The sequence below is a fragment of the Corvus kubaryi genome, unplaced genomic scaffold (assembly GCF_017639235.1).
Source record: "Corvus kubaryi isolate FWS band 111438036 unplaced genomic scaffold, C.kubaryi_AGA036_p1.0 37357, whole genome shotgun sequence".
NCBI lineage: Eukaryota > Metazoa > Chordata > Aves > Passeriformes > Corvidae > Corvus > Corvus kubaryi.
The window spans coordinates 12,947,210-12,972,686 of record NW_024581117.1 but is presented as its reverse complement, the minus strand read 5'-3'; the positions used below and the strand labels follow the sequence as shown (position 1 = coordinate 12,972,686).

The 25,477-nt window shown below is 41.6% G+C and overlaps 1 protein-coding gene across 10 annotated transcripts in view; it reads left to right on the top strand.

The window, feature by feature from the left end:
- FAM13C (family with sequence similarity 13 member C) overlaps positions 1 to 25,477 on the top strand; it is a 115,678-nt gene that overhangs the window by 52,309 nt on the left and 37,892 nt on the right. For 9 of the 10 annotated variants that reach the window (XM_042033296.1, XM_042033295.1, XM_042033301.1 and 6 more), the window contains exons 7-9: positions 16,354 to 16,392; positions 21,255 to 21,311; positions 22,973 to 23,171. In XM_042033296.1, the coding sequence (XP_041889230.1) occupies positions 16,354 to 16,392; positions 21,255 to 21,311; positions 22,973 to 23,171 (295 nt within the window). The remainder of the gene's footprint in view (positions 1 to 16,353; positions 16,393 to 21,254; positions 21,312 to 22,972; positions 23,172 to 25,477) is intronic. The other variant, XM_042033297.1, reaches the window with a different exon arrangement.

Genomic DNA, 25,477 nt, shown 5'->3' with positions numbered 1-25,477 from the left:
CCCCCCCATGAGTGATGAACACATTTATTGAACACACTTATACGTCAGGATGCCTTCAGAAAGCAGGAACAGCACCTGAGCTCCTGAATAACTCTTTCAGTTCTAGGTCATCTCCAGCCAGGGGATGACTTGGCTGTGTTTCTGTTCAGCAATGTCTGTCTTAGAGCTCGACTGTGCCTTGTAAAAAGAATGAGAGACTGACTGAGAAGTGCAGATTTATGCATATTGCATTTGGTGAAAAAATGAGCCCCTAACTTCCCAAGTAATTTTTCTTTTACAAGATCATTGAAGCATTTCTGTAGTGTTTGTGGGCAATTGGGTGTCGCTAAACCAAGAGATGCATCTAGAGCCCTAATCCTCCCTTGTGTTGAATTAGGTTACAAACTGGAGCAGTTTAACAGGAGAGGTCAGGAGAGATGAAATCTCCGCAGCCCAGAGTTTGGGGTGAATTTGGAGTTAAACAGCTGAAGTTTGTATCCAGACTCCAGGACAGACAGATTGAACTGTGGCTCCTGGTATAATTTGTGCATGAATTATGGGAATGGTAGGAGGTTGAGGGGCTGAAAGAGAGGGGGAGAGGGTAAGAATATATTTTCTTACTTTTTCCTTGTAAATCCCTGCATGGACAATTTCTTATTTTTTTCTCTTTAAAAAAATCTGCAAATGGAAATGTTTTATTTTGGATAAAAATAGGTACTGTGTTGGTACTTTTCACTTCTTTTTTCATCAGTTTGTCACTGATGACTAAGTGATAGAGTTCTGAGAAGTGTGGTTTTAGTTTAGCTCTAGAAACCCATGCAAGGTTTTCTCTTAAGCAGGTAACATCAAGGCATGATTTATTTCTGTCCCCTGGTTTCATCTGCCCATCTGTCCTATCTGTTTAGCCTCTATCATTGCAGATATGAATTTCTTCCAAACATTGAACATACCAGAATTTCTGCTTCTGTTTTAAACTGAAAGCCTACAACATCTGCAAATTAGAGCTGGCAATAGGAGAGAATGAATTAAAATGAAATTCTCTCTGTGGCTGATATAAATCACAGTATAAATCTTATACCCATCTGAGGTAGTTGTACATGAAAAAGTCTTCATACAATCCTGTTAAGAAATGACTTTTTTTTTTTTTTTAAGTCAAACTAGTTTTTATCACATCCAGAAAGGAAAATGGGTGCCCAAAAAAAAAACCTGTGGTAATTTTAATTTTAATCTGTATTCTTATCAGTGCTGTAATTATTTCTAATTGTTTCAAACTCTCAGAGGTTGTTATAAACTGTACTCCATAGAATATTCTCAACCCTAGAGTACTAGCAAACTGCCAGAAGATCAAAATAGGCACAAAAAAAAAAGTCAGTTTTCCATACAATTAGCATTAGTTTTATCATGATTTGATGCAAATAAGAACGGCATACATAATTATACATACATTATACAACCAACTGATCATTTGCACATGCAGAAATGCACTTTGATGAAAATAAAAACAAAGGAGAAATGCAGATTGTGTTTTCTTGTTTGCATTCGCTGCTGTCTGTGTATCTATTTCCTAGGCTTGGAGTCCTCACTCTCTGGGGTGCTGAGGTTAAAGAGCAGTCCCTGGGCTTGGCTCCATGGTTGGAATTTCCAGATGGCTTTTTATGGTCGAGCATCAATTCAATGAAAAAGATGGCATAACATCCCTGATTTTTTTGAATGGAAGGCAAAATAAATCAAGCATATTTGCCAGCCCAAACCTCTGCTTGGAATAATTAGTTTGCAAATTTTCAGAGATCCTGCAGCCTATTTTTAAATATAGCTGGAAATGATGTCAAGCAGGGCAGTGTCTTTACACTGCACAGTAAGAAGGGGTCACTCACAATATGTCTCCTCTAAACAGTTTGGTTTGCAGGACTTTATTACAGGTTTTGGAAAAAAAATGGATTTCTCTGTGTCTATAAATACTGGAAAGATAAATTACCCTGGCTCTTATCAGTACTTTTTATTCTAGTCTAGTATTTCTGTTATCATAATTAATTCAGTCTGTGCTTATGGGAAACTTATCAAGATGTAGTCTTTTCGTTTCTCTGTCTTCTCTTTTTCAAGCTCAACACCAGACTGATTTCCCTCTCCTCTGTTTTCTTTCAGTGCCTCTTCTCACCCCACTTGACCAATTCAGGTTCCATCAGCCTTCTTGACAACCATGACCTGAGGTACTCGTGCTCTTTTCAATCTTTCAATGGGTTTTATTTCCGCTCACGCTCAACAATTCATTAACTTTTAATTTTTTTCAGGTGTAAGAGCAGTGCTATTTCTCCTTTTTTTATCTTGTCCTTAGCCTGGCTTTGATTCCACAAGTCAAAAGGCTTTTTAACATGCATGGTGTGTGGAACAAGGGGGGCTTTAGCAGGTTGTTGACCTGGTATCAGTAAACCAGAGAGCATCAGCACGTCCCTGCCAGGCAGCCACCTTTTTTTTGTCCCCTTCAGTATTCTTAGACTGATTTTAAAGGAAGCAACACCACTTTCTTCATCCTTTCATTTATGACTCCAGTTCTTTTCATTTTGATCTTACTTTGAATAGCAACTGGAAAAAAATCTTCAAGCTCATATTCAATGTCTAGGGATTTAGCAAAGTCATGTTAGAAACAGTTCAAAGCAGCTCTATATGAAGTTGAATTCAAATAGTGCTGATATATTTTTAATTTGTGTCTGTGTGAGTAATAGAAGGAAGGCACTTTGCTATGCAGATGCTGGTATCTGAAATGGATTTACATGGATGTTTTATTAGATTAATGACAGGTTTTGAGATACTCGTAGATGTGTGGTTGTTCTTAATCTTACAACTGGGTGAATTCTGAGGTCTTGCTGACCTAAGCAGTAGCAACAATTATATTCTGAAAACTGTGCACTGTGGAACCTTATATAGAAACACAGATGTCTGGATGGTGGTTGGAGTTATGGGAACTATGTGGTTCTTCAGATTCCTAGGGTGTTTCATGGCTTAGATGGCTGTTCTGCACCAAGAAATGGACTGTGCTGTCTACATCAATGCTGCAATGGCAATTTAAAATGATGGCAGTGGTCCTACACAGGAAGCAGACTTCGTGTTTGTCTCCTTATCACTTGTGGAAGAACCAGGCAGTCTGCTTATAGATGAGAAGTTTTGAGCCTATTTCCTTAAAATCTTTAATTACGGAGGAGACACCTTAAGTAACAACTTCTAAGATTTGTCCTTCTGAGTGCCTGAGGAGACCAGCAACTTTGCAAGTGGGAGATGAGGTGGGTGAAGAAAATATGATGACTGTGTAGGAGACAGCAAGGCAAATTCAGGGTATCTGTACAGAACAGCAGAACTTTCTGTCGCAGAAGGTTAATTCAGCTCTGCATCTCCTGGGAGCTCCATGGTGAGGAGTCTCCCATCTAATACGTGGATGACTCAGCAGCTTTCCAGGGAAATGCCTGGATGAGGCCTGGGACTGAGTGTTTCTGGATATTCTGTGCACATCTCAGGCCTGTGCCGTGGGAGCAGGGGAGCTGCACTGCTGGTGGTGAATTCCTGTGTAACTCTCTGTATGACAGAGATCAAGAATTAAGAGCAAGGGTAGCTGCTGTGACTTTTCCTTTGCACGTTTGCAGACTGTTGCAATGCAGCCAGGTAATAAAAGCCTGTCTGGGTAGTTGGCTGAGGTCTGCAGGAATTCCTCGTTATCTCTCTGAAATTCATAGTAATTCTTTCATATGTATGTACAAAGTGTTCTGTATGTAATTTCACTGCCATGGGAGGGAGCGTTTCCCGACCTTACTCTGGTTGTGCACTTGTGTTGCTGTGAAAAGAGATTGCTGCTGATAATAAATATTTCATTTTGTTAAGACTACTTTTAAACAACATCTGAAAAGGTCACTATTTTTGAGATTATGTCTTAGACATGTGCTTCCAGTTTTGTCAAACTTTTCCTATTTAAGTGGAAAGTTATTTTTTGCACAGAGCAGAGGACATTATGAAAAATGTTGGTGATTACTCATTTCAAGTGGCATCAATGTTGTGACTCACTCTTTCATGGGCATCCTTCCCTACATTCATAATGGATTTTGAAAATTGGAACTGGCTTCTGCCAACAAAATGAAATATTAATGAATGCAGGGTTGCATAATACAGTTTTTGCACAGTGTAATTTTTCCCAGGAAATGAAATGACCACCTCTTAAAAATAAACTGGGGGAAATGCTTTATAGTCTTATTTTGCTGTGAGCCAAAAGGTATTTGGGTGAAACCTTGAATATCTGTGCATTGGCGTATTTGTTGTATACAGAGGCTCTGCATCAGATTTGATGCATCAGATTAAATGGTTCATGACAATGACTGCTGCATTAGCTGTAATCATTTAATCATCCTTTTGGGTATGGAACAGTTCCAGATCTGTCTAAAAGTATACACTGCACAAGCAAGGGAGTGAGGATGCTGAGGACAGTGGAAAACCAGGAGTTCATCAGCACATGTAAGTAAACAATTTCTGAAAAAAATGACATGGAAACATTCTTCCAGACAGCAGACAGAGATGCTTGACTGATCCCTCAGCTCTTGTCAATCAATCCATGAATCAATCAAATTGTACTTTATGTATGGATTAAATTTAATCTGCCCTTGGTTACTGCCTAACCCTTGAAATGACAGCACGAACCTTTTGTTGTTACCTAAGGCTGTAAGTAGGGATTTGGGTCAAGGCCTTCAGCAACAACTTGGGGAAAACAACTGGATTTTCCACAATCAAGGGAAGGGTAACAAATAATAGCAAAGCCCATTAATCCTCTTTTCCATTAGTGGCAATGTCAGATAAAGCAGCTTAGTGACTCTTGAGGAATGTTACATGGATGATTTATTGCATGTGTAGTTTTAGATGTAGTGTAATTTTGAAACATGGTACCTCTACAGACTCACCAAGAGATAGAGTAGAATAGCAGATGAATTACAGCACCATGTAATGGGCAGTTTCTGTACCACTCTTCAGCTGATTTCCCAGCCTTTTCAGTTAGTTCTGGCTCCTTTGGGTGGATATGAGCCTCATTTGCTGCAGAGGCTGACAGGACACTTCGTGGTAACTGATGAAATTAAAAAAACCCTTTCTTTGATGATGCACTTGGAGAATGGGTTTCATTTGGTTACTTTTCTCCTGCCTGTTTCCTGTTTGCTATATGACTGTTTACAAGAATGAGCTAGTAATAAATTAGTCTACACCACAGCACAGATGTCAAGAGTAGTTATGGTTTTATAAACATTTTTAATACTGGGGATTCATTTTAATGGCGTATAAGGAGGAGTACTTGCCCTGTATTGAAGAGTGGGCTGATAATGAATGAACTCTAAACTTCCGTCTCTATTACAAATTTAACATCCCTATTGATTTAAAGATGCACACTGCTTTATGCCAGGAGATGACTGTTCCTCAAGTTCTCCTTAAAAGCACTGCTGTTCCTGACCCCAGCTGCATTTGCTTCTGGGTGAGGCCTCAGCTACTTTTTTATTCTGCTGGAAATTCACTGCGCAAAACGAGAATGTGATGGAGCGATGAGCGTTGTGCACCTGCAGGCCTGGTGCAGGCACTTGACAGCAGCATGACTCAACCCTCCATCCTCCCAGCTTGGCATTCAGCTGGATCTGCCTTATGTTTGACTAAGAAATAATCTTCTAGGTTCTAGACAAATGCATCTTCCTAACACTTATTTACTACGTTTTATTTAAAGCTTTAAGATACATTTATGCATCGTTGTGGTTTGCTTAGACCTGCACTGTGATTGTGCTTTGGTAATCACTTTAAAACTGTGCAGTGCAAGGCAATTGAGGAAGAACATGCAGAAAGGATTTCAAAACTGGTTCTTTTTAAAAAGAGAGCTGTTAAACAGGTTAGTCAGAACTGTGAGTCACCCCAATTGAGTCATGCTTACTTTTTGGTGGCTATAGATTATCTGGTTTTCCTGTTTCTCCACGAAGCTGTGAGTAATGCTGTGGTAAGAACTGTACTGCTTTGGAGAATGGGTTTTCCCTGCTCTGCCAGAACACATTTATGCACTGGGCAGTTTATAAAGTCATTCTTTGGCCCATTCTCTCAAAACACTTGAGGGGCTGGTTGCATGATACAAGTGATGACAAATGGGCCAAGTGTAGCATTGAGGGGAGAGAAAAGAGAGCAAGGGCCCTCACTACCAATCCATGATTGCCACCACTTCTGTGGGGTTAGTAGGAAATACTAATAGTTATCCTGGTTGGCATTATCCCTTTTGCACCCACAGGAACTTTGGGGTAGTTAATCAGAACAGAGGAGATCTGTGAGGAGCAGAAAAAACGAGGGGGTGGGAGACAAGAACAAATATGCCCTGAGATGGTAACTGGGTTGGTGCCTCAATAACTGTTGGAGCTGAGTTTGGGTATGTTGGAGGATTTTTTTTCTATATTTGTAGTGAGCATGCATCAACACAGCTGTAGTGTTAGGCATAATCCCAGAGCCTTTACAACCATCATCCCAGACACTGAATTAGCAGTGTATGTATTGGCCAAGTGCTTTCAGCTTGGTGGCTACCTAAAATTAGTCTTAAACTGTGTAGGTGCTTAAATGTGGGTTTGAGAGCCTGGATTTGGGTTAGAGAGTGTAGGCTGTAGTTCTTCAAACTTCAGCATAGAGAGGGAAGATATTGTAGCTCTGAATATTCCTGAATATGCCTACATTTAGACTACAGTATTCATTGCTCTTTTTTAATAAGTACTGTCAGCATTTTTGTTAACATAAAAGCAAGATATCCTTTCCTTGTAACCTTTTAAAAAAAAGATATTACAGTCAGATTTTAAAGGATTATTTATTATTTTTCACTGGCTCTGCTTCTGAGAATTTTTATAAAGACTCTAATTCTCTCTAAAGATGGATAGCTCACCTAGAAATAGAACTTTTTTCCATGATTGGTATGTTTCTGATTGATGCTGCAGAACTGCTAGATGGAAAATATTATTAAAATTAGAATGAAAATGTCTTTCTTGTATTTACAACTCTCTCTGAGTAGTGTAAAACCAAACCCAATTTTCTCTACTTTATCAAAGGGTCAGGGGACTTACAATTTGAGATAGAAGATGTGATCATGTCATTAAGAACACTCAATGTGCGTTACAACAAAAGATTTAAATGCTTTAAAAGGGAAAAGTAATTTACTCTGCCCTTTTGAGAAAGATAGCAAAGTGGTAAAGCTGCTTTCTGCATAAATTTCTTTCCTACATGGTTCTGCTTCCTTTCAGCAGATCTATACTGGAAATATTCAAGTCACAAATAGTTTGCATTGGGACCAAATTTATGTGAACAAGGTCATTTGTTTGGTGTCAGCAGTTGTTGTGAAGTTGCACAAGGTCTTCCCAGAGAAAATGATTGCCTTCAGATTCTTTTTGAATCTTAAAAGCTGTTGCTAACCTGGGATGAGAACATATTCAAACAAATAACCGACTGAAAGGGAGAACAGTGCATTTTATAACTGAAGGGCTGAGTGCTGCCCTCTGTGTGTGCTGCAGCCCTTCAGTGAGCTGATTCTGGACACCCCTGTGAGATGTTCTGAGTCAGGAGAAGAAAGGTCTTCTGCTAAGTCTTGTTAAGTCAGGTTTGTCCTGGTCCTTGGAAGAGGACTTCCTCTTAGGAGTTGGAAACAAATACTGAATTAGTCACTGGGAAGAGAAGTGGCTGTTGTAGAAGCTTTCTGTGCTGCCATGGACAGTAAATGCCCTGTGGCCTGGCTATGTCAGGACTCAGATCCTGGGATCTGGGGCAAGAGACTCCATTGCCTGAGGAAAGGGGATGTCCCAGTGGTCCTGGCACAGGACGTGTCTGCAGACAGGCTTGGGCTTGGTGCTATCTCAGGACGCCCCTGAGCAAGGGAGCCAAGCCAGCCCACAAGATAAACACACACACACACTTTAGCAGGAGGCAGTGCAGCAGGAGAAAAAAAAAGGCAAGAGCACAGATGGTGTGTGGTTATGGGGATATTTCCTCGGCTTTGTGCAGAAATTAGGTCCTGTGTTCCAGTGACTGCCACAGGTTCATCTCCTCCCCAAAGTACCACTATACAAAAGAAAATCCTTCTAAGTAATGAGAAAATAAATTTGAATATGTGTATAAGACATTTATGCTTCATAACATGTGCCATTTTCTTGTATTTTCACTAGGGTTCTGGTTTTATGCCACAAAGTTAAATATTATGTAAGAGGATTTTATTATTTAATTTCTGTAGAGTGTTGTGACCAGTCCTGGATGTTTTACTGTGTTGAAAAACACAATGTGCTGAGAATGTACATTTGGGTGAAATACAGTTTCCTCTGTCTTTCCCTCAATATAAAAGAAAAAAATACTTTGCTTACTGGAAAAAAAAAACAACCCAAAACCAAATCCAACAAAACCAAAGCAACCTAAAATATATTGAAACTTAAACATATTCTCAGCCTTTGGAAGAACAAACTTATATTTATGCTGAGGAGCTATGGATTGCCCTGTTAAATTAGAATGGTACATGGTAGGACACAAGCACAGATCATAAGCCTGGATAGAAATAAAAGCCAAACAGAGGAGGACTACTTGCTAGGAGAAGAAATTAAAACAGCAAGGTAGAAGCTGAGCAGGAATTGACCACTGACTGTGGCTGCTAATATTTGGTGGCTTATTCACTGCATTTTGGTGAAATACCAGTGCAGGGGAATATAGTATAACTGCTGAGACTTTTCTGATGTCAATGGATGATGATATTAGAAAAGATAATGGCCTGAATCAGTGGGTTTCAAATGTCACTGCCTACACATTTTAGTAAATAGTAATTCAGAAAACAGCTTGGAAAAAAAAGTAGGATTCGTTACCATGCACTTTTCATGGCAGAAAGGAGAATGAGCAACTGGAGATTTATAAACCCCCACAAAAATGGATGAGCTAATGCCCAGAAGACCTCCCTCAGCTGCCCATCATAACTGTGTTTTACATTGGGACTGTTTGCTTATATTTGATGGATTTATTCTGGATTTTTCTTGTACCTTCCTATTATGTTCCCCAACATGAGTTTCCTTTCTTTTGTCTACCACATTATTTTCTTTTCTGACTTGTGGGCAGCTTTTCCTCTCTATGAGATTAAGATGGCTGGGAAGAAATATTATGTCTGAATTGACAGCCAGGAGTAAGTTGACTAAATTCAGCTCTTTGTAGGATTTCTCCATGGCTCAGAATGGACTCCAGAGGGGCCTGTGAGAAGCTGGATCTGTCTTGGGTTTATGTTTATATGATGCGTGTAGCAAGTTCAGAAAAGAGCATATAAATAAACACATTACATCAATTTTGACTTAATGACATCAGCTTCTTCTCTGACCATACTTGCCCTTGAAATTAATAAGCACTTGGCAAAGAAGTAACCAGATTCAAATGTATAAAAATACTGACTGCAGTGAATGGGGTTAAAAACCTCTCTGTGGGATCCCATGTCTTGTATAGTTGCATCTGATGTGTGCAAATGGAGATTCCTTGCTTTTCCCTGTTTCTGATGGAGGAAGTTAAATTCACTGCTAATCATCCCTGTGTTACTGTTCTTTTTCCAAAAGAAAAGTAGTTTTGGTTATTTATTATGACACAGGAGACTTAAGTTACAGGTTTTACTTTTGTAACTGCATTTATTGCTATTCTCTTTCTGAACTTCAGTCAGCATTCCCAGTGTCACACAAACAGTAGTGGGTATTCAGAGTTCTCTAAATGTGATCTAAATACATAAATAGAAAGTAGTTTGTTAAGTGGCATAAGCATCATATAATGGTGTAGTTTTACATTTCATGTTTTGGGTTATTTTATACATTAATACTTCATAATCCGTCTGTATCAGTTAGATTTTCCTGCAGTGCAACAAAAATAGAAAATAGGAAGTAAGCTCTTGAGAAAGAAATATTCAAGGGCTTGGATGTTCTGTCTTCATACCCAAAATTCAGGCACATCAGGTCACAGGGGCCAGTCCTATTGGGCTATAAATACTGTGGGCAACTCTGGTACAGCTGCCCAGCCCTCTGAGAGCAGCCTGTGGGTGTTTCCTGCTCGTGGTCAGAGGGTAGAAACACCCATGAAGGTTTTGTAAACTAGAAAGAGGCAGACAGATTGCAAATCTGTCTTTCATGTTAGCTGACCTGTCCCTTAGATGTCAGTAGGACTAATCAGTGAGGGTCATGTGGTGCACAGTAATGCCTAGGGGGAAGGTCAGGTGTCCTCTGAAAGCACGTAATTGCTGATAATGGAACTCTTTGACAATGCTAATTAAAGAGGTTCTCCTATATGTCACTAAGATCTGAAATTAGACAGCAGTTGCTTTAGGTTGGTTTTGATACATGTCTTCTAGATTGGTATTGATTTTGTTTTGTATCATTCTGGCTTCTCTGCTGCTGGGAGGATAAAGCTCCAGGTGAGGCAAGGTAGTATGAGCTGGTCTGCTAGTTACATGGAGGAGAGTGAGCAAGATCTGCAAAGTACCTCGTAGGTGAGTGCATTACTACAGGCAGATGTGCAAAAACACAAATACTGAAGCCTTTGAGGTTTATGATTCTGTGAATGGATGTTTGGAATGAACATAAACATAAAAATTAAAGATATGTGTGTATTTTTCCTCATCTTGCAATGTTCAGAGGAAAAACTGGTTATGAATTAGTTCTGTATTGAGTCTAGCCTGAGTGGTGTAAACCTGCTGGAAATAGTTTTGTCATCTGTGACGGTATTAAACTCACTGCAGCTGAGTAGTAGCTCAGTCAGTAGCACCACTTAGGCTGGTACAGCTGGGCTTATCATGCAGCCTTGTGAGTGCTGGATAATGATCCTTGGGCATCTTTACAGCGATTTTCAGCAGAGCTGATGGGACTCCATAAAACAACTTGTTATTTAATAACAAAATTAGAGGCACGGTTCTGTATTTCCAGCTTAGCACTCTTCCTCAGACCAGAGGCCTGTATGGAATCAGCTGATACTGGTTAAGCAGGGAGCCAGGAGTGGTGTAGCCTTCCAGCAGAGCTTGGTGTGGGCTCTCTGCCCCAGCAGTTGGCTGTGCTGGTGGCAGCTCTCCCAGTGCCACTGTTGGTGCTTGCTCAGGTATGTGCACCTGGGCTGCACAAATGTAATCCAGTGATGGGACTGTAGTAGTCCACAATCTGCACAAAACTGTGTAGCTCCATGGTAATTTTCCCTTTAAAAGAGCAGGGATCTGTACCTTTTGAGCTACAGGGTAGATGGGCCCCCCTCAGTGCAAACTTGGGTGTGCTATGGGAGTGTGTATGGGATTCATGGGCCTGCTGCTTAGGAGGCTTGAGCCAGGAATTCTGTGCAGTTTGATTGCTCACTGAAATCTCTTCAGAAAATACACATATTCACAGACCTGAAGGTCTGTGCAGGTGCTCAAAGTTTTACCCAGCCCAACAGAAAGGCACCTTATGGGTCTTCCCTGGATTTCATTATGACAACTGTGTCTGCACCTACGCTCAGCTGGAGTCTCTTCCTGTGTGAGCCTGTCGGCTCATTTTAAGACACACAGCAAGATCAACTGAGTGCTCTTTCCCCCAGGCTCCCCCCTCTCAGATGATGTCCTAATTAGGTCACTAAGAAAATCAAAGATGTAGAAACTGGATTGAGGGCTCACAATCGGCTCCTACATATAATTGCTGTATTTTAGTTTAATTTCTCCTGAGATGTTTGCTGATGTTTCAGAGAATGTTGCCCATAAAAAGGCAGGCTGCTCATCAAGAAAGCAAGTCGGTGAACACATGGGTATTTTGAGCCGCAGCATGTAGCACTCAGTATTTATCACCACAGGAGAGAGCATGTGACTCCTCTCTCACATGGCAGCTCCTTGGTTTATGTCTTACAGATTGGAAAATAGCAAAATATCCTGCAGGATCGCTTTTGAAGAAAGGGAAAGGCACTGGAGCGATCCACAGTGCTAATGTTTTGCTGTGGAATGATTCCTGCCCTTATCCCTCAAGCAAATCCTGTGTGTGGGAAGACAACAGACTTGCTGAAGTCAGAACTGAGTTCCTGCTAAACAAAAGTCAGGAGTGTGGCCTCAGAAGTAGCAGTGTGACCTGCCAAGGAGGCATATTCAATCTTCTCCTCAGAGCAGTGGAGCTGTGTTCTGTCCATGGCAGCAAATGCTGTGCATGCAAACAGGCGGGACTCAGTGCACCTCCTGGTTGGTACAACTGGAGAGAGGTGAAGGACAGCTGGAGCACTTCAGGGTATTGTTTCTTGGCAGGAGCACACATGATCCAAGAAAAACAAATTTGCTCAATATTTTTATGAGTCTCTGAGCTCAGCTAGGTCTGGCAGGGATGACTTGACTTCATCCAGAAAGACAGTAGTGGGGAGATCATTCCAAGTTTCCCTTTATTTGGGTAGTGGAACATGAGTAACTTCTTCCCCGAGCTGGAGGGCGTTGCCCTGGGCTCCTCATCCTGCAGTGTGCGTCACACTGTGCCTCTCACATCCCTCCAGGGTGCCCGGGGCAGCTCCCTTGTATGGCCTGACTGCACTGCAAAATATAATTGCCTTTGATGCAGCAATTCCAGCACAGGCACTCTGGACTCTGTGGAATAACAAATAATAATAATAAAAAATAGTCTGGCAATAAATGCTAATCACACCCTGTAGGCTTGCACTGAGTTTGTCATTAGGTAGTAGATACTACATGCAGAAATACTAACTTTCCCAGAACATTAGAGAGTGTAGAGTTCTTTGTAAATGTGTAATTTCCCCTTTAAAATACAGTTTATTTCCCAGTACAAATTCTTCATTATTCTGTAGTTCTGAGGTTGAAAGGCCTCATCATTTGTCTGAGTCAGAAATGCCCTTGAGAGAAAACAGTCATTTAGTGAAATGAGCAAATTCTGGAAACTGAGGCAAAGGTTCTGTTCTGCAGGTGAACCCAAAAAGCCACAAAACCTGCCGGGATGTGGGCGTGGGAGGTGGGTTTAGACACTTTTTAGACAACTGCAGCTTGAAGAGCTTCTTATTCCTCCTTTTTTAATGACATTTTGCTTGTTGTGCTCTCCTGTTCTGCTGAAGCCAGAACTGTTTCTGCCCACTTTTGTCTCACTACCTCTCTCTCCTTTTGCAGTCTTTGTAGGGCACTCACTGCCAGCTAATGCTGTTCTGAGCTTGTGAACATATAATTTATGTTGAATATTGTGTCTGTAACTTGCAAAACCAAGCTGGATGCTGTGATTCCTGTTTCATTCTTCTTCCTGACCTAGCAGTACTTCTCCTGATGATACCAACCAAATAAAGAATGGAATTTCTATGACAATCTATTTGTCAGCCATAAATAGGCAATATATTAGTCAAACTTCCAATCTTAGTGAACAGCAACATATTTCTGAATCTTCGTATCTCCAAAATGTAGGTAGATGTTTTCTTTGGGGATCTCTGACATTTTTGTTGTCAGCTAAGGGCTGTCATGTGATGTTTACATTGGCTTGATCAACATTTGGCAAAAGAGGGTAAGAATAAAACTGGGTATAAAATGGGAAGCTTTTCCACAGAAAAAGTGGTTTTTCATAGACAGGATTTGCAAAAATATGAATCACTAAAACTGTTCAGTAGAAATAAGGAAAAACTGATTTTAAAGCCTTTATTTTCAAAATTTCAGAAATATGTATTCTAATGAATTTAAAATAAAAAAATCCTTAAAAGTTTATCTGCTATTCAGTGGGGAATTTCAAAGCTTACTTCACACATAGGTGTAGCTTTATTTTCATTGAGACTTCATGATGATGACAAGCCTGGCATGTCATCTGAATGTGGTGATGAAATACATCTGGCACTGAGAATTTCAGTGTGTTAAAGAGTGATGTTTCATAGCATTACAGCCCTAAATGGCTTGAATGTCATTACTGAAGAAAAGGAGGTAACAGCAGTTTTAGGTTTTCTCCGTGCGTGGGACTTAGAAGGAAGCAGAGATGAAGGCTCAAGTATCTTTGGCTCTCCCTTGTGAGGCCAGAGGCTCTTTGCCTGCTCTGGTCTCACCCCAAGTATGTGGATGGGAAGCAGGTGGAAGAAGCTGGGGTCAGCCAATAGGGCCCAAGTCAACATCGCTGTTGAAATGAGTGTTTGCCCCTGAAGACAAATTATTTCCTTCTGGTAAAGGAAGAAAAGTAAAGTTATTGTGAGTCTACTGCAGTTCCTCTCTTGTGTTCCCCAGGAGCAGGGTGGCTCCATTTATCTGACTGGGACATTACTCTGAAACAGGTTCCTGAGCTTGGCTGGACTTTACTTATGAGCATTTGTTAGTATTATTCCTGTTTGACACGAAATTTGGTTTTTGTGAATGGTTTCACACCCTCACAAGAAGAGACTCTTCATTTACACTGATCAAGTGCTATCTTTAAAACTAGTGGAAGTCTGTGTAAAGAGCTTCCCTAAAGATATAGCAATCGCTGCTCAGCACCAAAGTCTAGACAAACAACAGAAAAGTGATGATGCTTTAAACTTGGTCTCAGTCCGAAGCATCCCTGTCTTACAAACTAATCTTCAATCATGTTATCTTATCAGTAATAACATCAAAGCCCCGCAGTGTGTTTGCAGTGAATTTGCAGAGGAATAGACCTTAACTTATGCACCCACAAATGGAGAAGTCCTGTTTGTAAGAGCACTCTCCGTTCACTCCCTTTCTTGTGTGGGTGAGTGTAGGTACCCAGTCCTTCTTTAAATTCTACTCTAGCCAAGCTGTGATGCTTATCAGTGTGATTTTGTGATAAAATGTAGTGATTCCTCCATTACACACTTGAAGTGCTAGCTGTGAACCTAGCCTGACCATTGAAAATCAATGGCCAAGAGTCAAGCACTTAAGCATTCTGGAATATATTCATTAAAAATGATATCACTTATTTTTAATGACACTACTTATTGACCATGTAAACTGAGCTTTTGAGTCCCACAACCTCTAGAAGCATACCTTTGTTCAGTTGCTGTCCTGCAAATAGAATAGCAATAAAGAAATTTATATTTGTATGGTCAGAGCAAAGGAACTGGAAACAGGAGGAGAAAAAAAATTTGAAATTTAAGTTTTAAAGCAGGATTTAACTGCTAACCATTAAATTTAGCTTTTCTGTTCACTCTTCTCTCACAAACCCTGCTCTCTGTAGGGCAGAAGTCCCTGCAGACTGGCTGTGATATTCTGATCCCCAGGTAATTCATGTCATTAAACACATTGACAAATGTGTACCAATATAAGAAAGAAAATAGCAAGCAGTGTGTGCGAGCAGGTAGGGAGGCTGGGACGAGGTGAAGATGCTTTGTTAGTGCTGTTGGTGAAAGAAAAGCGATTGTCAGGGCTGTGATTCCTGGCTGCCACTGCTGCCTGGGAATGTGTGTCAACACCACGCAGAGGCACAAGCTGCTGCTGCGGGGAGGAGGAGGAGGTGCCTCTCTTTATCCCCGCTCTGCTTGATGCTGGCGTCTCAGAGATGCCTTTGTCACAAACAGGAGTGCTCACAAGGCGTTGTTGTCTGCATTGCTTTCTCTCCCCCAGCCCAAACAACAACAAAATCCCATCTCTGCTATGTAGCAGTGAGATTATTTGCTGGTTGGGTTTTTGTTTTTTTTTTTTTATTTTTGCCGCTGTAAGATTTCAGGATGATCCAAGATTGTATTCACTGGATTTGAGGGGCGTTGTTCCAGGGGGAATTCCACTGCTGCCTCAAACCCAGCAGTTTGCAATATCCTGAGCTGACCCTGCTGAATGTATTATGTCAGGTCAGAAACACTTTGTTGCAGGAGCACAGCAGCTATTCCTTTCACAGGAATGGTTTTATCTACTGCTTGCTGTTAGCTTCATAACCTTTTCCTACTTGAACCGTCCTTTCTGCTAGATTTTTTTTTGTAGAATCTCTTGGGGTTTGCCCATGAGCTGAGTATGCAAGAGACCACTAAACAAGAAAACCTCCAGACAACTTAGCTGGGCAACCCTATTTAAGTAATAAAACCCCCCGTGTTTGATGAGCCAATTACACAGAGCAAGCATTTAAAGGATAGAATGCCAAATGCTTGTTTGTAAACCTAAGCTTTTATTAGCAGCATTGTTACAGCTGTCAAAGATCGTGATCTGAGGTCTACCTGCACCCCTGCCTGAATTCTGAGCGCTGCTGGATGGGCTTTGTGAGTGTTGTAGGACTAATCCCTGGGGTTCCTTGATTATGAGCATGTGCAGAGCAGCCCAAGGTAGAGCTGTGCATGTAGAGCGAGCACACAGAGACGTGCTTAGCAATGCCATGTTTGTGCATGTGTTCCTACAACTGAGGAAGATACAGGGAGCCTGCCTGCCTTGCTGATTTATCTGATGTTTTCTTGTTTCTGTTTCAGCATTCAGGATAAGTCCTTCAACACGACAGCTTTAGCAGAGTAAGTGAACACTTTAAAGATGTCCTTATTTTTAAACAGGAATGATGAGTTTAGGTACCGTACAGAATAATTGTAAGTGGTATGTGAGAAGTCCCAAGCTATCTGTCATATATTTTGATTGTGTTTTCAGTAATCTAAATATATTATTGACTGTATGGGAAGGATTGCATAAAGCAGCTGTCTTTAAATGCTCTGTGACCATTTAGCAGTGAAATACCTTTCTTGGGAGAATATGTGCTGGGTGCACATCACACATGTTTAAATGCATGATTTTCAGTGTGGGATAAACCTCCTGTTAAAATATTGCTCCTTGCTAGTACTGATGATCCCATCAAACACAAGCACGTCTGTTTTCTAAGGACACATGGTCTCTACTTACCACAAGCATTTTTAGGAAAAAAAATTATCAGCAAATATTTAAAAATATATTATTTACACAAGCCAAGTATCAAAGACGTCATTTCTTTGTAATCAATTACATAAACTCCTTAGAAGGCCTTTTGTATATATCATAATCATAAGGATGTATGTGTTGATTTTTCTTGCTGTTTTACAGAGACAACAGAACAAGGGAGGACATTAGAAAGTTAGAAAGGCAAAGGCTCTAGGAACTATTGCACATGAAATAGTCTTTGTCTTATTTTAGTCTAAACCACTTCAATATTGGTGTTCTGTATATTATTGTTTTGCATGCTTTTGATTGTTTCAAAAGCTTTTGGGGAGGATTCTGCAGCAGTAAGGTGCCAAGCTGTTTTTCAGGAGGAAAATGATGTATGGATTTGTTTGTATATTAGGTGAGTTTTACACTGCTAAAATGCTCATAATTTAAACCACTCTGGCTGGACAGTGAGCTGTTTGCTGAGTGCTGTGGGAACAGGGTACATTCTGAAAGCAGGCGAAGTTGTAATCATCTGAGCCATCCCTAAGTGTTGTCATAACCACTACAGGAAAAGTAATATTTCAAAGGGATCTAAGGAATTTCCCTCCCTTATGCTGCTTTGCTTTGTTTTCTTATATTTCCTTGCTTTATTTAATATTTAAATTTAGTCACACTTCTTGTGGGACTTGTGATTGGGGCAGATATGGAAAGATTGCACTGAAACTAATAAATCATGGAGGGGTTTTTGTTTGCTTGTATGCTTGTTTGTTTTCATTCCCTGTGTTCCTGTTAGTTAAGTGATGAATTGTGGTCTGTAAAATTCTGGGTTGCTCCCCCTTCACAGAGAAATAACCAGACAACAGGTAATACATTTTTCATATTTTTTTCTTCTTCCCTTTTCTCTGCCCCAAAGTACATCCATTGTTTCCTGTAGAGATTCCGCTGAAGCGACCCCCAGGCCTGCCTCGCCCCTGAGGTTTCTGGGACCTGGGGGTGATGGCTTTTCTCTGTGGGGGCTTCATGTTAAACCCAGGAGGGTATAAAAGCTGGGAGTGTGATGCCAGCCCTGCCCATGGGGAGATGGAGAGGGGTGCAGGGTGAGAGCCAGCAGAGTGGCAGAGCTGGGCTGGGCCAGGCCTGAGGGCTGGATCTCCCTCATTTCAGCTGTTGTTGATTCTGGTTGGTGAGGTTTTGTGTTCAATCTTATATTTCCAAACAAAGGGGTAGAAACGTGCTTTTAGAAAACAAAGTGAGTGAACAATGACATCTGAAAAGCATTGTCCAGTTGAACAAACTTGGTTTCCAGAGTTGCCCTTCCTAGGACTCGTTTGGAGCCTTCCCCCAAATCTTGTTTTTGAGAGCTGCTGAGGATACACAATTCTTACTGATTTCAGCACTCATTGTTTGTGTTGGCCATCTCTGAACACAGATGAAAATAGATTTACTTTTATTTAGCAGAAGAAAGAGAGAGCTTGCCATGCAAATTTAGACATCGTCATTTAACAGTTTCTGTCTTTATTTGTGGCAAAGGCAGGGCTTCCTGAATGATGTAAAGCCAGTGGCACAGCACTTTCAGGAGCATTTCTCCAGCCAAGGCGAGCGCCTGGGGGTGCGAAGCTCCCAGCAAGCCATGCATGCAGCCTGGTTTGGGAGCTGTTCACGTGAGCAGCTGAAAGGTCAAATCAGCAAAAGCAAGCAGCTTCCACACTGCTCTGAAATGGCTCCTATGGGAAGGTGAAAATGGAAGAAAGTTAAAGAAGCTGATCCCAGTAACCCAGAGACCCTGGAAGAGACACAGAGGCAGTACTATCCAGAGGCAGAGCAACACTCCGTCTAGGCTGGGATCCCACCTCTGACCCAGCTCTGGCCCATGCCATAAGATGGATAATGGATGTACTTACTTTTAAGAGTCATATCCATCAGTCAGTAGCTGGATTGGGCACTGAAGGGAAAGGTTCATCACTGGTTTTGTCAAAAGACAGCTCCTACCCCATGTAAGCTTCAACCCATTTGGATTTCTGACCTGAAGCTGTTGTGGCATATTCTTGGATGGTTTAGGAGTGAGGAAGATGCTGCTGCAGTTTTTTGGTTGGTGGGAACTCTCTCTGCTACACAGCCACACACTATCAAAAAACCTACCAAACTCTTGAACATCACCCTATCAATTAAATACAGCTACAGCTGGACAACAAGACAAGTTATTGGTGAGAGGAAAGGAAGGTGTGCATGTTTGTTGTGGTATGTGCAGACAAGTGGCATGAACACAGAAGATGCATTTCTTTAAGAAACCAAGGTAAAACCACTCCATGTTTTAATGATGGCTATTTGCACTATATCAAAAATTCATCTTTTTAAAGGTCCTGCTGTGGTCCTAGCCTCAAGCACTCTTGTGTGAGTGAGCTCTCAGCCTCCTGGTTATTATTTATTCTTGCACAGACAAAAATGTCTGTTGGAAATTTTAGAGTGTGTTGCTTCTGAACTTCCTCATGATCTTTTAAATTTTGTGATGGTCATTGTATTCTCTGACTCATTATTGCTTATCTTTCCTATCTACTGCCATCCAGTTACTCAAATACATTTTGTCACACTCACTTATGTTTACAAGTTGTGTCTTTTTTTATGACTTCTATCAGCTGCTGGATGCTGAGTTAGGACTTCAGCTTCTCGAGATCACCTCCTTACAGTCAGCTCAGCTCCCCCAATTAAGGAGTGTGCTCACACAGACTGGGCTGCTGGACTTGTGCTCAGCCATCCCTTGTCCCTCCAGAGAGTGTTCCCCATTGCCAAGGCGGTCCTTCAGCACTGAAGGCTGCCAAGTGAGGTGACTGGTGAGAGGAGCGGGGAGTGAAACTGGTGGCAGAGCTGCTTCCTCCCACTTCCTCTCTCTGAGGCACACGCAGGAGGGAGACTCTGTCCTTTTAGGGGATCCCTGGACTTTGCTGGCCATGGCTTGGCCCATGGTGCACACCCCACCTGGTGGCACCTTCTCCTTCTCCTGTGTCTGTGGTGGGAGCTCTGTCCATCCAGCTCCGACCTCGGCACTGTCTCCTCACAGTGCATTTTCTTTCTATTGTTTCCTGCCTCTGAAATATCCCATCTAGTTCTACAGCCAGGATCCTGGTTCCTTCCACCCTGGGCTTCCTTATTCATACCCCAGTGTGTCCTGTGCTCACACCTTACAGGGATAGGCCAGAGGGGAAGGTGTGACTGACATCCAGAGGCAACCAGATTTCTACAGGGAGTTTATACATTTTGCACATCAACCCCTGTCTTCCAACCATCACCCCACTTTGCCATGTGGGGAAAGCTGCACTCATGGCAGGAATATTGTGTGATTAGAGGGATCTGCCACTGTTGTTCTGTGCTCCAGTTGTGAGCAGCAAATTCTTTCATGCATATGCTGATGTATTCAGGAAGTGTAAACACTTGAGTGGCCCTTTAAATATTTTCTGCTGCAGTCTGGCTTTTGATATAGACACCAGCAGAAGACTGGTGGGAAAGAGGAATATATTAAAACTCTTGCCATCAAATTGTAATGCAGAGCTATGAATGTGTCACTTAATGTACTCTTCTAAGTGGGGCAGTTCTCCCAAAATTTAACAAGTCAGCGAAAGTACAGGCTGCTTTGCCCATAATGAAGAGATTCCTCTGCCAGAAAACTTCAAGGGATCCAGGCCTCCTTAGTGTCTGTGCCCTGTGAGTATGAACTGAGGGTGAGGAGAGGGCCCCAAATTTACCCCAGCAATATCAGGCTGGGTGTTAGCATATTTTAGGAGTGCATGCTTAAGGATGCATGTTTGATTGAAGAAAGACTGCTTGTGGGCTTTGCAGGTAAATCATCCTGCAAAGTTCAGCCATGCAGCCACAGTGTCATGTTCAGCCCTCACTGCTCGTGCTTTAGCATATTTACTCCGACTTCTTTTGATTAGGCAGCCTTAGGACAATTCTGTTGTTTGTAACTTAAGGGGATGTAATTGATTATGATTGTTTAGGCATCTTAAAAAGTACTGCTAATTCACTTTTTAAGACTAGCTCTCACTTCATAATTTACTTGGGGATTCTTTTTCCTGCTGCACAAAGGGTGACTGCTCTATGATAGTTAATATTTTTGTGAATTTGAGAGAAAAACATCCTTATTTGTATCTAATTATTTTTGGGATTAATGTGAAGTATACTATAAGCAATTAGAATACAGAATTTCTCGTAATTTTCCCGTACTTTTTATGGTAACATCTGAACTCCTTGTAATTATTTCCATTTGTCTGAAAATGTTATACCAAACTGTGCACACTTAACATCTCAAACCCTCTTCTTCCTCTGAGATTTAGACTATCATGGAGCAGCTATGGCATTAAATGACCCTAACTAAGCTGTGAGGAGAAGAAGAAATGTGTTTATACTTTGAGCTGCACTGTCATGCTATTAAAAGCTACATTTCTGCAGCTGGCAGAAAATGAGCAATTATCTTGTATTCATTTTCAAGGTGTGACGGGTATTCAGACTCTGTGCATGAAGATCAAGCAGGCAGTTCCAGTCCCAGGTATTCTCCTGTAAACTTTGTCTGAAATCCATTGGCAGCAAATGAAGCTGTGACTGCTTCTGTTAAATCATTAGAAAGAAGCCTTTCTTCTCAAATGAATTTTTGGGGTATTCCTGCAAAAGCTGTTAGTATTTCTGGGGAATGCATAGTTATCTTGTATACTTTTGTGTGATCAATATGATTAATTACTGTTGTTATTATATAAGTAAATATTATTATGATCTTCATTCTTAACTTCATATACTCCTGTCATTCAGATGCAGCTCTTATGTTTATACACTGGATTTTACTGTACAGCAGCTGATACAAAGCAGTAATAAGCAGAGTTTTGCAACTGTGCAAGGATATGCTCATTGCTGAATGTGTCTGGGAAAACAAATCCTTCCAATTGTAATTTAACTGAAGTATTCTTGAGGCATGCCTCTCTCATGGCTATGTTAGCACATACTGATTTCTAGGGTATGCAGCTTAACCTTTCAGGAAGATTTTAATATCAGATTATACCTTAAAATTAGCAGCACTTTTGCACATTGTTGGAGTGCCGATGGGCTTTAAAGCTGTAACTCTAACAACTGCCTTGGGGCGCACTTGGAGAAGGCATGGGCAGCAATGGTGTTCAACTCCATAGGCACCCTGCAAGCATCCATCTGGATGCTGATGGGCCACAGATGGAAAGTGAGTTTGGCAGCTCAAAATCGTTAGGAGAAAACATTGAACTAACAAGTTATGCTTTCTGAAAAAAAAAAAAAATCTCTGGGGGATTTAATTCAATGGCCCTTGACTCCCTCAGCTGTGGAAGTTTCACACCAGGAGAGCTAACCCTTAGGATGTTACCAGCTGAAGCTAACATCTGAAATCCCACCTGGAAATTGAGCTATGGCCAGGGATTTTGGAGCAGCAAAGCCGCCCAGCTCGTGCTGCCAACTCATCAGGCAGCCTTGCCTTCTGCATTGCGGTAACTTCATGGCGCCGTGGAGATGCTCCCGGCGGAAGGCACGAGACCAGGCTAAGGCTGGAGTGACTGGGTGTGGATGAGTCCCCCTGGAAAGAGCTTGTACCTTGTAGTCTGGGTGGGGATTGAAAATACCTGTCCCAGATCCCCGACTAAGCATCCATGAGTAACAGTGTCTGTTTAAGCCACCAGGTGTGCTCTTACACAGGAGGAGGTTTTCTCCAAACTGGGAGCACAATATTTGTCCCTTTCAGCCAAGCACATCTCCGGCTGTTCAGACCGTACTTTGAACGGCTTGCACCCTCCTTTTGTCCAAGGGCCCTCAAAGCCAGAGACTGTCCGAAGGGAAGTGTGCTGTAGGGACGATTATTGTATGTGATGATATTTTTGTGAGATTACAGTTTACTGTGAATCATTGGGTGGGGGAAGTCTTGTGCATGAAGAAGACAGTTTCAGATTTTATTTGGGGAATGTGTACTGTGGGGCTGAAGCCCAAGAGTGCCTCTAAAGCTAACATTTAAGTAGCTCCACAGTTGAGTGTGTAATAATGCTAACAGTAGTTTGGATCCGTTACTGATGTGCAGACCACTAAACTTAGTAAAAGCAATACGCCATGAATAGCTAGGAACTTGTTGCTCTTCTTCTTTCATAATGTTTTGACAGGTGTCTGAAATCCTGCCTGATGCATTTCAATTTTATTTTCTTACAGAGACGATGATAACAAAGAAAATTACCCGGACAACTCTGCTGTCTTAGAGGAAAGACAGCTGCCTTTGCAAGATACCCAGCACCACAAGCAGCAGGTTGTAATTGACTGCGCTCTAAAGCCTGAAATGGGCAACTTAAAGCTGAGGAAACCTAAGCCCATTGCAAAGCTAGAAAATGGAAAAAGCCATGAGGAAAGTCAGGTAAAGAATTAAACTTACCAGGGATCAGTTTGTGGCACAATGTCTGAGCAACTTTTGAAATGCAAAGATGGACTCCCTAGTAATTCATGTGATTTGAGACCCCACAATAATCTACCCTGATTTCCAGGGACCTGCAGTCTGGAACCTTCCTGTAATACCAGACAATTTCTTCCAGCCAGGGAATTGCAGGGAGGGTTGTGTTGCAACTGCTTTCAGCAGTGAGTGGAGAGCCTAGCTGAAGATGTGCAAATATTTCTCTTTAGTTTTCCTGTGTTTCCTTGCACCAAATATAAAAACTTGGTAGCTGCAGCACTTGATTAGATAGCTTCTGTTTTGTTTGTTTGATCAAGGATCTCTTGCACTGGCATTTTAGCTGCCAGTAGAGAGATTTCATAGTTTCCCTTCATCTTCTATTTTCTCTTATTTAAATAGTAAGTCTGTAGCAGTGCTCCCCGCCCCCCATCTGCCTAGGCTGAGTTGTGGGGAGCAGAACCATAACTTTTGTAAAGGGTGTAAAGGAAGAGTAGAAATGAGGAAGCTTCTGCTGCTGTCTCTGGAAACACATTTGCAGTGTTGACTCTAGAATTACCCCTCTCAGCAGCTGCTGAAAATGCCTCTGTTCTTCCCTGGTGCTTCCCATGTCACGTTGGATGTGTGGTGTAAGGGGTAGAGCTCTGGTGCAGATTTAACCCCTCAGCTGGAAACATTTCATATCCAATATTAGTGTTGGTAGATTTGTTGTTCTGCAGTAGGCACAAGGCCTGCCATCTGTAAATACAGATGTCTGTGTTTACATAAAATTGTGCATACCCAAATACAGATGTCTGTGTTTCCAGCTCTTCTTTGATGTATGATGTATGTGGCTACTTTTTGTCTCTCCTGCCGTCCAGGTTGTGGATAGAAATTTACAAAGCTCTTTCTGAAGTGCTTCAAAGCCATCATAGACTAGGATTTATTTTGGACCAAGTTTAGAATGGGATTTCATCATTTTAGACAGAATGTCTTACCTTCTAAGTGAGAGCTATCCTTCTGAATCCCTGAAGGAAAATGAAAAGCAAATGGCATCCCAATGGCATCACAGTCCCTTTCAGAATATCATATCAGACTCTTGCCCTAACCTTCCTGCCTGTTCTTCTGGAGCTCATCCCAGAGACAAAGCAGTAACTGGGGTTTTTTTTTGCAACTGTACTGCATTACTAGGAAATATTATTTAACCTGCAGAGAGATGAGGTGTGCATGTTTATCAGCTGAACAGAAAAAATGATGGGAATTTTGCCTTGTGAAGAGCAAGTGGAAGCAGATCAGGAAGAACAGTCATGAAGAAGCAGTAAACAGGGCAAGGTCTGTCTCATAGGTCATCTGTTGCTTTTTCAGCCTCTTCAGAGCCCCCTGTGTGTGTCCTGCCTGTACCCCTCACCCAATGAAAGCCAACACAGCACAGATTTGCTGCTCTGTGACATTTTACATGGCCCCAAGGGGTTAACTGGAGATGGTGATATTCTTTCATGGGAAACTTTTTGAGTATATAATTAGACTGCCATAAAATACTAGTGCAACTTAGGTATGCAGCTGCTGGAAGGAAAAACGGTGCCAGGCAGATAATTTTCACATGACTCAAGGGCTTGAATTAGGAAGGACAGAAGTGATGGAACCCTGTAACTGCATGAACCTTCCTTGGTGAAACCCCTTGTCACCAAGCCATTTGCAGGGATAAATGATGTGCTCCCAAGCAGCTGATGCCCATGTGACAAACAGCATTTTATGAGCACATGCATTTATGAAAGAAAAGCATGATGCACTGTACATCATGATTAAACTGTTCATCCTTGTTTTCCTGGGATTATTGACAGAGCGCTTTTCCAGCAGTCTCCTACTTCCCCAGCCGGACTTCTCTGTGGCATCAGAAACAGGGACACCAGAGCAGTGACAGAGTCTCTGATAAAGGTGTTGCTGATAAGCCAAGGAACTGTTTGCTATTCACTCCTATGTGTTACAAGCCCATGAGTTGCTTTTACAGAGAATTGTCCCTTTAAAATTAGAAGAGGCTATGGGCAGATGAGTAAGTTTGCTGCATGTGTTGGAAGGATTAAAGTCTGTTTGGATGGGAACCATTTTCCTGTGCCTTTCAGTTGTGAGAATCCAAGGGGTTTCCATTGCAGAAAGGTCCCTGAGGGAACAGACCACTGTGATCAAGTAGAGGAAAGATGGCCATCTTGGGGATTTTGAGCTTCACAAGGCTCTCAGTCAGCTGAAGTGTGATTCCTGATATTTTTGGCACAAGTACAGCACTGTGCTCATGTGCCCTA